The sequence below is a fragment of the Pezoporus occidentalis genome, unplaced genomic scaffold (genome assembly GCF_034315485.1).
Source record: "Pezoporus occidentalis ecotype Australia unplaced genomic scaffold, CSIRO_AGI_Poc_V1 ctg132, whole genome shotgun sequence".
In the NCBI taxonomy this organism is placed as follows: Eukaryota; Metazoa; Chordata; class Aves; order Psittaciformes; family Psittacidae; genus Pezoporus; species Pezoporus occidentalis.
Genome location: NW_026913126.1, coordinates 1,540,827 through 1,559,825, shown reverse-complemented (window position 1 = coordinate 1,559,825; position 18,999 = coordinate 1,540,827). Strand labels below are relative to the sequence as shown.

At 41.2% G+C, this 18,999-nt stretch overlaps 1 protein-coding gene across 1 annotated transcript in view; it reads left to right on the top strand.

Moving 5' to 3' along the window:
• The window catches only part of GALNT12 (polypeptide N-acetylgalactosaminyltransferase 12), a 50,894-nt gene that overhangs the window by 27,020 nt on the left and 4,875 nt on the right, over positions 1-18,999 (top strand). Inside the window, exons 6-8 of the mRNA XM_062608976.1 lie at positions 1,356-1,532; positions 4,113-4,244; positions 11,691-11,804. Coding sequence (XP_062464960.1) covers positions 1,356-1,532; positions 4,113-4,244; positions 11,691-11,804 — 423 coding nt within the window. The remainder of the gene's footprint in view (positions 1-1,355; positions 1,533-4,112; positions 4,245-11,690; positions 11,805-18,999) is intronic.

The window sequence follows — 18,999 nt, the reverse complement described above, 5'->3', positions numbered from 1 at the left end:
TTGAATACACTAGGAGAATTAGCTTGCTGGAGTGCTAGTTCTCAAAAATCTTCTGTGGAAAGTCTGTTGGAGCTGTTGGTGATAGTTTGTTCAGGAGTAGTGGCATGTTCTGCCTTTCCTTCCATATGACTAAGTTTCAGAAACTGTTTTGGGCACCCTTCAGAAACAAAACTGTGATAGCACACAATATTACATAGGAAATACCTAGCCGTGCTTTCTTTTCATTACATCAAACTTGAGAACAGAATGGCAGATGGGAAAGTATAGGTATATAGATGAACTGCCAAAATCTGTGGTTTTGAAAAGAGAAGAGACAATTACAAAAATTTGTAGAGTGCTGAGGCTAATGTATTCACTCAGTTGTCATTTATGGGCTTTATCTCAAGGGGTGTACAATTTCATAGAATCATAGAATAGTTAGGGTTGGAAAGGACCTTAAGATCATCTAGTTCCAACCCCCCTGCCATGGGCAGGGACACCTCACACTAAACCATCTTGCCCAAGGCTACATCCAGCCTGGCTCTGAACACTACCAGGGATGGAGCTTGACCTGGGGAGCCAGAGGCACGAGTATGAGCACAAGGACAGAGTGAGTTTCTCCAATTCCACATTCAGGTTCAAGTGTTTTCCTTGACAGCAAATAGGAATATTGCTTTAAATAGGGGAGGTTATTTCACTCTTGCTCGTTTAACCACCATGAACTAGTTACAGAATTTGTCTTTTTCTTTTCATGTGTTGGGCCTTCAGTTCCTTTCCTAGCTTTCCAATGAAAAAAGTTAGTTTTATTTTATGACCAGGTACCTATGCCTCTCTTCTGAAGAGTGCATATAGAAATGGGAGCACAACTTACCATTCTCCAATGCTATGTCAACCTTACCATTTTTCCAGTAGAATATGGGCAAAGATTTCTGGTAAGAAATCAGTTACTGATCATCAGTTTCTTTCTAAGGTTGCTATTTGCATGGTTAATTTGGACAAAAATCATGTCTCTCATCTTTTTCCTGTTCTTTCTTTGTTTGTTTGCTTAAATAAGGCCTGTATAACTTGAATTGTAGAGCAGAGACCTGCAGAAATATTGTGGACCGTTTCTTATGCCTTCAGAGAAATAAAGCTAAGGAGGCAATAATTGCACACCATATAAAACCAGAGATGGATTTATCTCCTTGTTACTCCCAGTGATTTGCTCTGAGTTCACAAGGATTATTCATCAAATGAGACACAAAATTATTGTCTGTGTTGCTTATAGTGTGCTGTGATATTCTTGGGGTGTTGTTCGTACAGAGACTTATTGTTACGTTATCCTTCTGCTTGCAAAGATTCAAAGTAATGACTCACAATGTCAATTCTTTGCTCAGATATGGCAGTGTGGAGGAAGTCTTGAGATCCACCCTTGCTCCCATGTAGGTCACGTTTTCCCCAAGCAAGCTCCCTACTCACGGTCCAAAGCTCTGGCAAACAGTGTGCGTGCAGCTGAAGTGTGGATGGATGAATATAGAGAACTTTATTACCACCGAAACCCACACGCTCGCCTGGTGAGTTCAAGTCCCTTATTCTTAGAATTTCAGTAGAATTTCTTTTCAGTGAAATAAGTATTAATTAAGCTAATATTTAACATGAAGTGCTTGTTATGTTTGCTTCTTATTTCTTCTGAAACTTTTTCCAAGCATAGAGTCAGTGTATGTATAGTAATATAGAAAAAAGACAGAAACTCTGTAATACTAGAAGGCAGCTAAATCTCTGTCAATATTAAATGAATGAATGAATAAGTGAAGGAATAAAGCTAAGCAAGGTGACTCAGGTAAGGTGGAAGGTGGAGCTGTTTAGCCTAAAGTGTGCACTTCTGTGAAACAGCTCATACAGGATTCTATCGATAAAGAATTGCAGAACAGACACACTTAATGAATGTTAATCATCAAGTTTCAATGAGCAGTAGCTCTTTAAGTGAACAGCATGGTAATAATCTTTAGCAATATTACTTATCTTGTGATAATTGTAAAGCTTTGGACTGATGTAAGACAAGATGGATTTTCCTGTTTGATTTACTGCTGCATGACGTTTGATTAAAAACAAGTCCCAATAAAATCAATATTGCAAAGATTAAAGTAATTAAAGTCAGTCCTGGGAACTCAGGTGAATATGTCCCTAATAAAATGTCTGAATTATCAGTTCTGATGTTTTTTTTAAAAAAACAACCAGTTAATATCTTTATTGTCTGTGAGAAAGAAAATACAAGATCATTTGTATTTTTCAGGAGATAAATACTATCAAAATTGAGTAGGTCAAAACAGTAAACCGGTGTGCAAATTCATAGCTTGGGTATACTTACCATGAGGGGCCTGTAGGCTGCAAGACTAATGCTGAAATATCCACATAGTGCCTTGAATGAATCTCTGGCACAGATTTCAAAATTCAGGCCTAAAAGAAATAATTCTTTGCTGTTTCTTATTTCTGGAGGTGCTTAATCTCCCCAGACACTTTTCTTTGCACAGCAAGTTTTCTAAGCGCTGGCTTTCTGGTTTTGTGCATGTGATGGGTGGGCTGCTGGGCACTCACCTCTGGCTGTGCTGGAGCAGAGCTTAGGGACCAGGCAGGGGGACAGGGAGACCCCCACATGTGTGGGTGGTCTACCCCAATAGATGTGTTTGGGGAAAAAGTGCTCTTGAAACCATTAGGCTTTTAAATAATGTGCTGGAGGACGCTGGGGAAGCTGAATTTGGTTAGTTTCCATCTTGTGTTCCTTTGGATTAAACTGGATAATTAGGTTATTACAGTCCATGCATTTGTAATAATTGTTTAACATCATAAAAGCCATTTAGGTTTTATTATTAGTGTCTGACTTTATGAGAAATATGGGGTTTGTATATCTGAAGACAGGAGCTCACAGGCAGTGCCAGCCTGATTCTGCTTGTTGTATACAATGAGAAAACAGCAATAAATGCTGACAGTTTTTCTTGTAAAGTTCTGGGCAACTTATGTCTGTGATGACAGAACTTTAAAGGATATTTGTGTGCTGGAAATTATGCATATTGGCTTATTGTGACAGTGTGGATGTGAGGTGAGACTTGTGTGGGTTTTTTTGCACGTAACAAAGCTACCGCTGATGCACGCTAGTTTCTATAGTACTCTATGCACCAGTTGTTGCAGTGGTTGAGTTCAGACCCTTTTACTTCATCTAATCCAAATATTCAGTTCCATGGCATAATGAAAAAATGATTGATGCTATGGCTGCAGAATTTGGTTCCATAAAGTTTCACTTCAAGATTAATGTTCAGACCTTGGAGCTAATATGTCATGCTCTTTGTTTATTCAAGCACGCATCTTTGCCTCTGTTCTATATCAGCTTTGTGTTTCCAGTGATATTTCCACATCTTTGAGAAATGCAAACATATACGTGGTTTGATGAAAGAGTATGTCAAATGACCTGTAAAAATCAGGGGGTTGCAAATGCTATCTCATGCCTGACTGTTTGAAGTCCTTAGTCAATATAAAGACAGATTTTTGAAGACAGACATGAAAAGATGTGAACTCTGCTCCATCTATAGACAGGGAAACGTCTGCCATGGAAGCTTTTCTCTGGAGTTTTAAGACTTTATACTCCCCACCTGCCAAAACTGTGAAGTTCTAAGGAAACATTAGCAGATTTTATAAATTTCATCAGTTAATTGTAAATCTGTTGGTACAGGAAATTTGCAAATGCATGGTGTAATGGTTTAAAATGCTCAAGATTCATTCACTGCTTTTGAGATTTTCAATTATCCAGCTAAAGGGAGTTTTATTTTCCAACACATCATCTCACTTCCCAGAAATCTATATTCAAGGACTTCCTTACTTGCAGATTTGAGGAGTTTTCTCAGACAAACTGTCCTCTAGAGTATTTTAAAACTTTATGTACACTGTTCCAATTCTTTTTCTGTCAACATTTAACAAATGTAAGGATAATGAAATCAAATCCAGCACCCAAACATAAGGATTTTTCCTGGCTAAAAGTCCTACTCATCACTTTAGCATACGGTTCCTAATAATGTAAAAAGATAATTTAAAAGAAAGCATCTGTTCTGGTTGGGGTTATTTTTAATCGTTTCCTCCTTCTTTTTCTTTTTTTTTTCTTTCAGGAACCATATGGAGATGTGACAGAAAGGAGACTCCTTCGAGAGAAGCTGAAATGTAAGGACTTCAAATGGTTCTTGGAGAATGTGTACCCAGAGCTTCATGTACCTGAGGACAGACCAGGCTTCTTTGGAATGGTATGTGGCTGCTGAGAAGGGGCCTCCTTGCGGTTCTCTGAGCTCTCCTACTAACTCAATATCAAGGTATTTTTAAGCTAAAATCAGTTTGGGATTTTGATCAAATTCAGTTAAAATTGGTAGGCTTTAACATGTGGTTTCTATCAGAATTTTATCTAGGGGGTGCTGTTCATGAAGCAGTCCTGTGAGAAGGGAGAAGAACAGGCAATGTAGCCATGAATTACACCTTCCAGTTGATGCTTTGGGAGCGTTAAAGGCAACAAAAGATGACTTTGTTAATTTATTGAAACACCAAAGTGTTCCATTTTTTACTTGTTGACTTGAAAACAGAATCGGAATCAACTACATTGGAAAAGACCTTTGAGATCATTAAGTCCAACCTTTACCCCAGGACTGCCAGGTCCACCACTAAACCATAACACTGAGGGCATCTACATGGTTTTTGAACACTTCCAGGGAGGGTATTTCCACCACTACCAGTGGAAAGTGCATTGAAACACGTATTTGCACATTTTATCTGATGAAAATTATGATGGGAGAGGGAGCTGGTGCTGTGAGTTCACAGATCATACAGGATTCTACATGTCAAAACCAACGTGTTAATTTTTAATGTGGAGGCCACTTCAGACCAGCACAGGTTCACAAATAGTTTTCGTTGGTTCAATATCAGAATCCCCTTCTCCTTTTTAAGAGTTGACAACTTTCTATGCTGTTTGCAGCTTACAAATAAATATAAACTAGCTCCATGTATATCACATTTCTGTAATCTTATTTGAAAGGGATGAAGGCAGAGATGATGCAGCAAATACCCGCTTGTCTGAAAAATGAGTAGATATCTGCTGCGTGTCTTATTAGCAAGACAAGACTGCGCCTTTCTGCCAGGCAAAGCTGTATAAAATGCCTTCCTGATTACCAATGCCGCATTGATTTAGAAGTACTTCTGCTGGTAACTCGATCACTCTGCAGATCTAGCTAAGCTGCGTTCCCACACTGCTGCATCACATCCAGCCTGTGTCACAACAGTCTTGTCTTGCTGCCATCTGCACTTCAATTACTCAGTCTCTGCTGGATCTCCGTGAGTGGAGGAAAAAACCTGATTATTGTGGGTGTACAAAACACACAAGAACCAAGTCTCCACACAGTCTTCCCTAATAGCTTTTTTATTTTTTGAACGGAAAAGATCCTAATGTGGAAATGCTGCAGTTTTCCATAGAGAACAGTCTTTTCCTTGGGGAGTTGTAGGAGCTCCCCTGGGATGTGCATCAGCTGCCAGCAAAGCTCTTGGGAACCTCTGAGAGAGTAGCCACCCTCCTCCATTTGTCTTGGAGCTTTGCGCTTGAGTTGGTATCCGTGTGGTCACTGGCATCAAAGGTAATATCCACCATTACTCAAGCACTTTGAATGTTCCCCAGTACAGCACTGGTTCGTTTTCAGTTGTTTTGTGCTGGATCGCTAACTGACAAGGTCAGTGACAGCTGAAGCAATAACATGTTGAGACTTACCTTCCACAAGCATTTCAGTAACCTTATCCTCCCCTCTACTTCCGTCCTTTGCCCTCTCAAGCAAAGCTGAGACTGGTGGCAGTGATGACAGTGCTTCAACCCCCTCAGAGGGGAAGGGATTTGTGCAGTTTCTCTCACGATTTAACTGCACATGTCATCCTCAGCAAAGGTGTTGGCAATACCTAGAAATAATAATTCTTGTTCAGCGCTTCTTGAAGTATCTGTGGTGTAATTTGGGTGTGCTCTGTGTATTTCTCTAAAGTCAATCCTTAAATGCTGTCATCTAGTTGTGAGCAGAATAAGAATGCACTTTTTTTTTTTTCAGGAAGAGTTTAAAATGCAATTAAAGTACAGTTATACTCTAAGAAAGTGACAGTGCAAAAATGACACCTAGTGATTCAACTGTTTTGTGGATATTGAGTCCCATCTGCTAACTTCAGTGAATCATTGATCATGTTCTTTACTCTTGCTTTAGCTGTGTAGTGTTTTTCTGGTTCACAAAAATACTGTGTTTCAAAGTGTTGGCTTTGCTAACAGCACAGTTTAGTGTGAGGTTATTCAGTTGTTCAGAGAGACTGCAAAGGAATATGGGGATTTCTCCCTCCCTTAAAGATCTTTACACTGAAGTTGAAAAGCTTTCTAAGGTTACCCATAGCTCAGCTGTATGTTATTGAAATAAATGCAAGAATTATTGAGCAGCATTCAGTGCCATGCACTGACAAATAGCTACTGGTGTTAATTTTATTTAAGCATACCAAATTTTTAATATTTGTGCCCAAACTATGATTGCATTCTTATAAACTGTTGGAGGCCTAGAAATGAGGCATATACTTCTAACTTGTTCTTGGGCTCCATGCAGCTTTGGAACTTTGTGTGGGACATGATCTAAACCTTTCAAGTTTAATTTGTTTGGGGGGCAGGAGGGAGTGAAGCGGGTAGACACTTAGTGGGTGTCCTGGGTTTAGCAGTAGCAGTCAATTTTTCTCCTTCTTGGTAGCTGGTGCAACGCTGTGTTTTTGACTTTCAGCCTGGGAACAGTGCTGGTGATACCGATGTTTTCAGTTGTTGCTAAGTAATGTTTACTCTGACCAAGGACTTTGTGAGCCTCATGCTCTGCCAGGGAGGAGGAGAAGCCGGGAGGAAGCAGAGACAGGACACCTGACCCAAGCTAGCCAAAGAGGTATTCCATACCACAGCACGTCATGCTCAGGATGTAACTGGGAGTTAGTCGGAAGGACACGGGGTCTTCTGGGTCAGACTCGTTTCTCGGTGGGTGGTATTGTATTCTCTTCCCTTGTTATTTTATCATTGTTGTCATTGGTGGTAGCGGTGGTGATTTGTGTTGTACATTGGTTGCTGGACTGTTCTTGTCTCAACCCATGGGAGTTGCACTCTTTTGATTTTCCTCCCCATCCCTCCAGGAGTGTGGAATGGGAGAGCCCCCGGGGTGGGGGGGCCTCGATTGCTTTCAGCCCAGCACCACTCACTGGGAGTGAATGAACAAGCTGTCTCGCTAGGGTTTAAACTATGACAGTGGGTTAAAATATTAAGATGTCAGCATTTCTGGAAAGGCTGAAAATCCTTTTTAGGTTCTTGTACAGAGCACTGATGTCTCTTTTCTTGCTGGCATAGCACCTGATTTGGCTATCCTTGAGCTTGTACTTACCAGTGAAGTGTATACTTCTGCTGCAGCTGGTGTGAAATCTTAAAAAGACTTGAACCCCAGGCCTGTGCAGATTGCCCACCCTCACAGCCCAGACTAGGTCTGCTTAAAAATCTTAGCTGCTATGGGATGGGATGGTGCGGACACCTCTAGGAAGAACTTTGAGCCATTTTATGTGTCCAGTATTAGTACTGTGATGTAGCTGCATCATGCGGGTAGGTGAAAATGGAGGAACTGGGCAGCTCTGTGATTTTTTTGTGTTGTTGATGAATGTGGAAATACATGGGTGCAAAGCAAGGGTTCAATAGCCAGGGTTCTTCTCCCCTCTTACTAAGTATTGCTGGCATATCTGAGATTGAAGATTATGGTCAGCCAGTGAATTTGGTTTTGAACTTGGCATCCAGATTGCTTTAAAAAGGCAGCATTGACTTAAAAATCAGGATTTTACCTCTGCTTTTCTGTAAGTTTTATTACTTGGCAGTGAGACTACGTTATGTTCAGATATGAGAAGTTTTCCTCTGTTCTTCTCAAACAGTTTCTATCTGGTCTTTATTCTAGCTGATGTGAAGCAGCTAAGCTGATAGATGTTTGTGGCTATCTAGCTGATGGCTCTTTCACCATCTATCCTTAAAGGCATCTGAGACTGACTGAATCAGTTGGGAGATCAAAAACTTGAAGTTTTCTGTTGGCCATTTCCTTCCACATTTTCCCTCAAGACAATTTTAATCATCAATGAATTTCCAAATGCTTAGTCATAATTTTCTATTAATTTAGGCCAGAAATAACCTTAAAAAAAAAATCAGGAAGAAGGATTTTAAGCCTTTAAAACGATAAAGAATTTTGTTTTGCTGTGACAAAAAAAAGAGAGAATTTTGTAATTTATCCAAATAACACATGATATATATGGACAAACTTACGGAAGCGATCTTTGCTATGTGGCTTAAGTTATATATCAAGAAAACTATTGGATGTCTGGTGTTAGAAGTCCTCTGAGGCATCAGGCTCTAAAACAGCCTCCTCTAGGGCATACCTCTAAAACTGCATTATAATACAATTTCTATTGTACCACTTGAGATTGAATTGGTACCCAGTGTTATGGCTGACTAGACCTGGAGATCTGATGGCCATCATAGCAAAACATGCACCACTCTGTTGGCTGTGCAGCCTCTGAAAGCTTGAGACAGACCTTTTTAAAGGAAGTGGGAGAAGTTCAAGTGTTTGATACTAATCTCAAGTGAATACAGCATTACTTGAGACATGTGCTTGTATGTTCTTGAGTTTCCCAGGGAGATCTGGACTCGCTGGAGTGAGCAACTAGATTCCAGTAGCAGTGTCTCATTATTTTGATTCCTTCAAAGGGTCTTAGTCATCAGCATTGTATACCCATTTCAGCATTGCATTTAACAAGTTAACAGAAATCTGAGGATATTCACTATTTTTAATTCAAAAAAGCATGATATGAAAATATCATATGCTCAGAAAAATCATCCCCTGTGACTGCTCAGATTACCTTTGAGTTAAAAGCTTATGACTGGTCAGTACCATGAAGCTGTTTGCTTGCTACAAATCTGTATCTTACTGTGTCCCACAGTATCATCTGCCCATTCCATTAATGCATCAGCAGCAATGCCACTGTGGTGGAATAAAGAGGATTCTGATCTGTTTTGTGGATGAGAAGTTGGCTGTACTCCACTGACTGTACTTACCAACTAATGTAATGAAGTTTTAATGTAAAAAATCTGTTGTTGATGTGTTGCTTACAGTTACATGACATAGATTTTATCTTCAAAATAACCCCAAAGCCAGATTGATACCTGTATTCTGTCAATATATGCAAGTGTGCAGATTTTTTAGGGAAAAAACAGATTTGAATTTCTCCAAGCAGTAGGGGATAAAGGTCTGAGGTGAATATCTCAGTAGCTGCTGTTTATTACGTATCGCAGCCTGCAAATGAGTGGTAACTCAGTGGCACTGTAGAGTATGCCTGCAATGTTTCAACAGGAGACAAACACTGTAGAAAGATGCAGCCAGTAATCCTGCATGGGCAGAACTTTTTAGATCTATGTGTTTAAATGACAAGGTGATCAACATTTTTTCTTGCTTCTGTTTCTCTAATGCAGCATTCTGCAAAAGAATTAAGGTAAGTCACAGAGAAAATTTTGTTCTTATTGCATGATGTGTTTATGGTGGATATGGGAATAAAGAGAGCTTCAGAAATGAATGAATGATTACTGTTTTGATAGAGCTGTTGCACATAAAGGGAACTTAAACTGTGTTCTCATTTAACAAGAGAAAAACACTACTTTCACAAATTCTCTCATACTTCTTTTTTTCTGCCTAGGAACTGAGGGCGGGTTTTAGTTTTTTTGCCTAAATGGTGCAGTGATCAGATTTTCAAATCTTTTATCATTTCAGATCAGGTCATCTGACAGCTTAGTATGGGCTATTCCCACAGAGTATGTCTTGAATATCTATTAGGCTTACTGATGAAGTGTGGGTATAGAAGAATATCTACTGGTATCTGATAAAACAAACTAAAATAAATAGGTTGAGATATGGGCCGTGTATGTTTAGGAATATGTCTGCACATTCTTGATGTAGAATGCAGAAAGATGAGAAGCTTATTGTTTGGTTTACGTAGTTACACGGTTGTGTTAAAAGTCATCTGTTAAAGAAACTTTCCTTTCCTACTTTTGGAGGTGTGGTACTTGTCTAGTGTTATCAAAGTAAATGAAATGTCTTCTGACAGCTCAGGGGAAGGGTGCAGCAGCCTAGTGGGTTCCCAACAAACCAAGCAGTGCTTTCTGTAGAAAGGGTTCCCAGGGAGGTTTATTTGCTTCTGCTAAAGTAAGGACGAATTTTATCAAACACCAAATTCACATGTTGGTTTATCTTGTACTGAAAAATTCCACCGAATGCTAGTGGAAACGTGTTCAGAGAGGAATTAAGAGGCAAAGCCTGTAAGGGTAGGGCTTCACTCCTACATTTATACATTTGGCTCTGACAGGAGAGTCTCACAGCCCCAGCAGGCCTGCAAAGGGCCCCAAGCTCTTGGTGGTCCTCCAGAGACCCTCTGTATTACTGTTGCCTTGGGCCAGCAGCCCAGGCATGCAGAGCACTGAGAGCTTGGCTGTCATTCAGCGGGAATAGGCACAAAGCAGTGGAAAGAGGATGTTGGGTAGCAATAAAAACAGCAGTTAGGAAAGAAAAATGTATGTAGAACAGAAATATTTAATTTTTCAACTTGTGTGGTTAGGTCTGTGGTGGGTTTGGGTCCTGCAGGGTTTGTCTTGTTTGTTTGGTTTTAGCCTTTTGCAGTCCCTTTGTGTCTATCCATTCTCCCCATTGAGAACTGAGGATGCAATTATCATGACTAGTTAAGAGCAGTGAAATTACACCTTGCTGAGCTAACTCTTCTGAGATTTACTATGCTTATTCTTTTTGTCTGTGATATAATTACATTCAGTAACGGGGGCATTCAGCTTGAACCTATGCTTACAGAACCTCTTTTGCCTTGTGTAATTTTAAATTCAGTTAAGTGGCTAATACTAAGAGTCAGTAATTGTTATGACATTGTTTAACTTATTTTCAGTCACTTTTGCCTCCTGAATACTTAAATACAAGTCCCTGTTAATTGGCCTGATGTTTTTAAAATGAGGTGACTTAATACTTTAAAATTTAATCTGAAAGTTATGCACCTCATGTGTCAGAGATCAGCCACACTGGTAAAGAATGTTTAATGTCACACCTAGTGTCTGTCTCCAAAGACATGTTACCCACTTTGAGGTGTAAGATACTGTTCTTAAAATCTGTCTGCTTGCTCAACCTCAAGAGGGTACTGCAATCCTTTTGAGAACAAATCCTTGTAATATCACCCATTTGACAAACTCAGAAAAGTATGTAGTCTTCATAAGAATAATTGAAGAAGTACATCCTGGGTGGGGGAAGACATCCCTGACTCTTCTGTTCCATGCGGATTGCTGGCTTGCTGGGTTTCAACACAGCTTTTCATAGTTCCTACCTACTTCATTTGCAAATACACAGGAACACGGTGTCATTCCTAGGGGAAGCCTGTCTGCTTCAATGCCCGAAGTCAAGATGGTCCCAACAGTCTTATTTCACACTAGTCAGAGAGATGTTGCCATTGGATCCACTTGATCTAATCAAGTTAATTTGCTCTAGCTCTAGGATATAAACCTCACAGCCCAGCAGGATGGGTGTAAAGTGACTACAACATATTTTCCTTAGTTTAATACTTTAAAATATTCTTGTTTTGATTAGCTGAAGAATAGAGGAATGGCAAACTTCTGTTTTGACTATAACCCTACAAATGAACATCAAGTAACCGGACACAGGATCATACTGTACCCATGTCATGGCATGGGACAAAATCAGGTAAGATTTGGTTTACTTTAATTCTGACTAACACGGTTGTAATGTAAAAAAGTATGGTAAAGGCATTGCAGTAGGGCTGAGAGAATATGTTGCCACAATGAAGTAATCGTAGGTCTGATTTTGATTCTTGCACCGACTGCTTGTAATTTTGATGTATATCCAGGACAGATTTTCTTCATTCTGAAGATGTGTCTACCCAGATGAGAGAACTCATGCATACCTTAATTATGCCTTTCCACAGAGCTCATTAGCAGGGGTTAACAGCATAGCACTGCAGCTGTAATGTTTATTAGGCCAGTGTTTGTTCACCTCCAGCTGGTCTTGGGCAGACCAGCACATCTCTGAGCTTTTGTCTGTCCATGTCTCCAAAGCCCTTAATAATACTGCAAACCTCACCTAGTTCTGCCTGTGTCTGTCATCATGTCTTTTCCTCTTCATGCTTGTCTAAACTGTGCAAGTGGTTTTGGAGGGCATCTTCTCCTGAACTCCACAGTAGAGAAATGTCATGTTGGGCTTGGGCTCCAGAATCCCAGGGGAGCAGGGGTCCCTCTAACACTTTCATTATTCCTTTCCTGGTTTTAACTTCTGAAGCTGAAAATGCTTGCTGGTGTCTTTCTCCCTGCTGATTGAAAGTGTGTGCATTCATGGTTAGTTATGATACCCATAAAGCTGTCTGCATAATGCCATGTTAAAAGTGTTTATGGGCACCATGTGCCAATTTACAATGGATATTTTGCATGGCTTTGAGTGGCCACCATTTAGAATTAAGGTTTGGTGTTTCTGTGGCATGTAACATGTACTTCCCTATTTAGCTTGATTTTTGGCTTCTAACTCAGATTAGACTATATAGTATGCTTCTGGTGGGGAGGGGTAGAGAAATAACCAAGGTCTTTGTTGAGAGTAAGTACATAAAATTGACAACTTGGGTGACTTTACTCTTTGGGAATTTTTTTTTTTTCTTAAGGAAATTAACCCAAACATTCAGTTAGGAAAGGAAAAACAAGTCTGGGAAAGAACCAGAGATGTGGCAGATAAGCAGTGTATTTCTTATCTTTCTGAACTTTGCTTTATAAATATATACAAGCTTGAGGAGTGAAAAGCAAGTATGTGTTAAGAAAGAAGCTTCTAATGTGACTTGCCTTTTAAATAAGAAAAGGAAAACAATAGTCTTAGCACTCTGCTTTGTATCTTAGAAGAAAGTAGATTTGGTTTTGGTAGCAAGTTTGTTGCCTTAAGTACTAACAAGAAACTTTTCTGGGTTTTAGTATTATTTATCAGTTTATGTCTTAACTTTCCTAATGTTTCTATCCTGGAGACCAAGGCGCAGGGTAGGGCAGGCAGAGAGTCTTGCATCATAAAAGCCAAAGGATCTCAGTACTGACAGATGTATGTCACCCCACCCCATTTTACTCCTCCAGTTCAGCTCCATGCACAAGTTAATACGCTTGTGTACACCTATACAGAAGTTGATAATCAGACAACAGAGTTAAGCCACTTCCTTATGAGGAAGAATTGATTGCTGTTGTAGATTAAGAAGTATTTCAAGTATGGGATTGCATACTCAAACACAAAAGGTATTTATAGATTTTTTTTTTTTTTTTTTTAGATTACAAGAGTAGAGGGGTTGAATCTTTTTGTATTTTTCTGAGAAAAGAAAGTTTGTTTGAATTTTCTCTTCCACCAAGAAAAAAATAATGATATAGGACAAAAGGTGAAAGCAACAGTGCAACTGAGAGATGGATTGTCATGAGAGGACACTTTTACAGTTGTCCTTTGTTTAGCTAGCACTAAAAGATTAACTGAATTTGCTGCAAAGACCACATTGCTAGATGTCAGAGCATTGCTATCTCTGCTGATGGTGCAACACACCTGCAATAGCAGCACCGGGCTGAGAGCACCGATGCTGTGGGAGCGGTGCAATTAGCGCTCCCTCTGCTGGCATCTAGGCAGCAGGAGAAATGGAGAAGTTGCCTGACTGCGATATAAACCCATGAGAGAAAATAGGAGGTGACACGGGGAATTGCAGAGCCTGACGAGGGAATGGCAAACACAGTGGGCAAAAGGCATGGAACCAGGGAAAGGGGGCCAAGGTGGCAGGGGGCAGAAGAAGCTTGTGACAGAGGTAGGGCAACAGGCAAGGAGCCTCATGTGTGACAGAGGAAGACAAGGAAGGAGCATGAAACAATCAGAATCACTGTAGACCCCTTTAGTGGAGATACTGATTGGCAAACGGGGGTATGAGTAGTAGTTGCAAGAGAAGAAGTGAACAGCAGGAAGAACTGCAGGTACAGGAATAGAGGGAGGCTAAAATAAGACAAGGCATAGAAGCACAAGTGAGACAGGAAACGAAAGTCAGGGTTGCTGAACTTGCACCTTCTTTTTCTGGCTCACAAATAGCCGTGAAACCTACCAGCAGGATATTTCTATTTCCTTCCTGGCCCCCACCTTTTGACAGTTGTTCTGCAAAGGTAGTAGGCTGTTCCTGGTGGTATGAATTCCTTAGCTCAGTTGGCAGGTGACAGTGGCAGGATTGAAACAGTCAAATCTCCCACATGTACATACATCACTGTCAGCTGATGGTGACCAGGTTTGTCATCTTCTGGTTGTGTTAAGGTGAGCAGGGCATTTCAGAGTTTCACAGATGTTTGCTAACAGCAGGTAGCCCTTAAGTTCTGATTGTCCTTGGAAGGGAATCTGGCATCCTAATACAGAACTCTTCTGCCTGTTCTCCTCCAATCTGTTCTCATCACTCATTACTTATATACAGCTTTAGCAGCAAACCCTCATTACAAAGCTTCCATACAGTCCCCTGTCCAGCACCATGTATCATAGACAGTTGCAGTTTCTTCACTACATGCTACTTAACACTTTCTTTCCCATGCTGTCTGTCTCACAGCCTTTTGCTAACACCCTCACTCTGTCTCTCCTCTCACTTACTCTTCCCCCAGTTACTACTCAGATTAGGTCATGTTTTGCTCCTTTTCACATGCCTTTCTTCTTTCCTGGCTAGCTCCCATTTTGAGTCCTTTAGTCTTTTTCTCATCCCTTCTTCTAGTTGCAGTGTTTGTTCCACGATTCATCACTTTCTTCCTCAAACAGTATTCCCTGCTGCACATTCACTCTGTTTCATGGTACAAAGGAATGAAGTTTATTCTCCAGAGTACAGCTCAGTAAAGTTATTATCCAAAAACATCTTGATAGGATTTAACATTAATGAAGGTTAACTTGGTCAGACATCTGTGTCTTACACTCCAGTACACCCATCCGCTGGCATGATATGCTGCTGGCAGGTGGCTGTTTTTGTAGGGGACAACTGCAAAAGCTTTTTTCACTGGAAGCAATTCTCCACTTAAAGTGACCTCTGAATATCTGTGCGCACTGTGCCGAGAGGAGAGAGCTCTGCGCTCTTGATTTTTTATAAAGTCCAGCACCTGCTCCCATGTTATGTCTCAGTAACAAAAATTACTCTGAGAAAACTAAGGTCCCTGGTAGTTTGTTGATGTTTTCCTTGAATCCATGGCCTAAGTGAGACTGTTGTTTTTAGTCCTTTTGAGTTGCTTTTGTGTAAGGAGTTGTTGTGTAAGTAGGTTGTTTAAAATTAGTGAGTCCGTTGTAGCAAGAAGATGAGGATACAACTGCAGGGGTAGGACCTGTGTGTATATGGAAGAGAGACAGAAAATACACAAAATGTTGGCTGCTTGGTGCTTGCACCTCAGGCTGCTGGAGTTTTGTGGGATTGTCTGTCCCCAGTAAATGAGAATGAAGGCTTTGAAATTCAACACTAATAAAGCCCATTGCCCTTCCTGGTATGGTTGGGAAGCAGTATGGAGGGCACCCATGTATGATGGCAGGAAGCTGATCTGATGTGGTAGGAGGATGGGAAACCACTGAACAGCCTGCTTTGTCTGGTAGTGCTTCCTCCAATATTCCCATTTTCAGCTGATAGATTTGAGGCAAATAGGGAGAGGCAGGCAAATAGCTTAGCAAAGTCCTTGGGTTTTCTGTGAAAGGAGTATCAGACCTGGTATCCTCTCTGCTGGTTGTACCCATCAAGTGCAAACTTCTTCATATGTGCAGAGGAGCAGTATCCAGGCACAGGGAGGGGTGAGAGTAGGTTACAGGGTGTGGTGAGGTATCTGAAATCTGCCTCCATCACTTTTTCTGCAGAGCACTGATGCAGCTCCAGCATATCCCATAGATCACCCAGAAGTACTAGGCACTGGATAAAAGGCCTCATCAAGCTTCTCAGTAGCACTTAAAGGAGTCTGCTGGTTCTCTGAAGCAAAGAAATGCTGCATAGCTACTAGTTGCTGAGCTATGGATCAGTTTGAAAATGCTTCCCTTCTGTCCACAGAACCAGCTCAGCAAGGAAAGGGCATTAAAGAACACTTTACTTTTTGAGGTCAAAGAGGTTTATCTCATGTATTACTGGAGCTTGAAAAAGCCTGAAGCCTGAAGTATTTATTTCATTTGAAGGAGTATAGGTTAAAGAACTGTATAATATTAATTGGACAAGGAGGCAGGAGTCCTTAGTTGCTAATGCTACAACCCCAATCCTTAATATCCAGAAATAACATTCTTATTATTGTTATTATAACATTAATGTTATTCAGAAATAACCATTTTACTTGCTCTTCTATTCCAAAATCTGGTACAAGTCCTTGAGAGGTCATTCAAGGAAGATGTCAATAGTAAGGAGCACTCTGTCCTAGTAGCTGTTCCATCTATTCTTGATGCATCTGGTGCAATCAGCAGCTTGCAGGCTTTCACTGATACTGAATGCAAATTGCTAAAAGAAGTTATTGTATCTAATAAATCTACTAATGAGCAGGGCTCTACATGTGGCCCTGTAAAAGTGACAGCTGTAAAAAAATGTCCATCCAGACACAAATGAGAGGGATTGAAGCTTTTTTTTTTTCATTATTCACAAGTCATAGGCTTAAAATGAGTGAGTGCCCTTTATAGCTCAATGAGGTGCCTGAAGAAGTAGACTTTCCATGTGCCAATCAGATACCGAACATGGGAACAAAAGCCTGAAGGCCAGGGAATAGCCCCTTCCTATTGGGGTAAATAGAATCATAGAATAGTTAGCGATGGAAAGGACCTTAGGATCATCAAGTTCCAGCCCCCCTGCCATGGGCAGGGATACCTTCCACTAGACCATGTCATCCAAGGCTCTGTCCAGCCTGGCCTTGAACACCGCTAAGAATGGAGCATTCACAACTTCCTTGGGCAACCCATTCCAGTGCCTCACCACCCTCACAGTAAAGAACTTCCTCCTTATATCCAGTCTAAACTTCCCCTGTTTAAGTTTTAACCTGTTACCCCTGGTCCCATCACTGCAGTCTCTAATGAAGAGTCCCTCCCCAGCATCCTTCTAGGCCCCCTTCAGATACTGGAAGGCTGCTATGAGGTCTCCATGCAGCCTTCTCTTCTCCAGGCTGAACAGCCCCAACTTTCTCAGCCTATCTTCATATGGGAGATGCTCCAGTCCCCTGATCATCCTCATGGCCCTTCTCTGGACTTGTTCCAACAGTTCCATGTCCTTTTTATGTTGAGGCCACCAGAATGGTACACAATACTCCAGGTGAGGTCTCACGAGAGCAGAGTAGAGGGGCAGGTTCACCTCCTTTGACCTGCTGGTCACACTCCTCTTGATGCAGCCCAGGATACGGTTGGCTTTCTGGGCTGCAAGCGCACACTGAAGCGGGCTCATGTTCATTTTCTCATTGACCAGCACCCCCAAGTCCTTCTCCACAGGGCTGCTCTGAATCTCTTCTCTGCCCAACCTGTAGCTGTGCCTTGGATTGCTCCGACCCAGGTGTAGGACCTTGCACTTGTCATGGTTAAACTTCATGAGGTTGGCATCAGCCCACCTCACAAGCGTGTCGAGGTCCCTCTGGATGACATTCCTTCCCTCCAGCATATCAACCGAACCACACAGCTTGGTGTCATCGGCAAACTTGCTGAGGGCGCACTCAATCCCACTGTCCATGTCAGTGACAAAGATGTTGAACAACACTGGTCCAAACACCGATCCCTGAAGGACACCACTCCTTACCGGTCTCCAGCTGGGCATTGAGCCATTGACCACAACTCTTTGTGTGCGGCCATCCAGCCAGTTCTTTATCCACCGAGTGGTCCATCTATCAAGCTCGTGTCTCTCCAATTTAGAGACGGGGATATCGTGCTGGACAGTGTCGAGCGCTTTGCACAAGTCCAGGTAGATGATGTCAACTGCTCTACCCCTGGCCATCAGTTCTGTAGCCTTATCAAATTGGTCAGGCAGGATTTCCCCTTAGTGAAGCCATGCTGGCTGTCACCAAGCACATTGCTGTTTTTCATAATAATAGTAATAATAATAGGCCAATGTTCTCACAGTTGACTTCCATTGATGAGTCGACATTTCTGGCATAGAGCAAATGTCGTAAAGGCAGTTCAGCCTACATCATAGGAACAGGTCCTAGCAATAGATTTCAAGGTGAAATCAGAGTCTCCTGGGTGAAGCTGCTTTCTCAAAACACTCACTTCCCTTTGCGGCATACCACAAATGAATGGTGGCACACAGGTTAAAAATAGGGGGTCAGTCACTTGCACCACTGCCAAAAAAAAGCAAAGCCATGATGCAATGGGCAGCATTCATCTGAGTATGGCTGCGACAGCCACCTTAGCAGAGAAATACCTGATTGTGTTAAAAGGAAGGGCAGATTTCGTAAAACAACTACCATCAGCGTAGTCTAAATCAGAGCTCTTACACCTGGAAATGGATGACTTCAGACTTTGTAATCACACAGTTCTGTTTACATTAAAACTCCATTTCCAGTTTCTCTTTCAAGGTTAATTAGACTTGGTGGTTGCTAAGGATGGTTTTGCACTAAGTTCAAGTGCACACAATATTTCTGAATTGGCATACCCCCTTTCACAAAGCCTTACAGTCTCTTTCTCCAGGGGTGAAACAAAACAGAAGAGGATTCCTTCTGTCCCTCCATCCTTTTATTGATTTCCACTAATGCACCTATACTATTGGTAAAAAGCAATTTTCTGATGTGTATAAAACTCTCCTCTACTTAGTATAATCTAAATTGGATCTAAACACACATCCATGCACTATAGCCATCTAAATTATTTACAAGCATGCTAAATACAAACAGCTCTCAAGCTCTGCCGCTCTTTAATGAAGTACAAAATTTGGCAT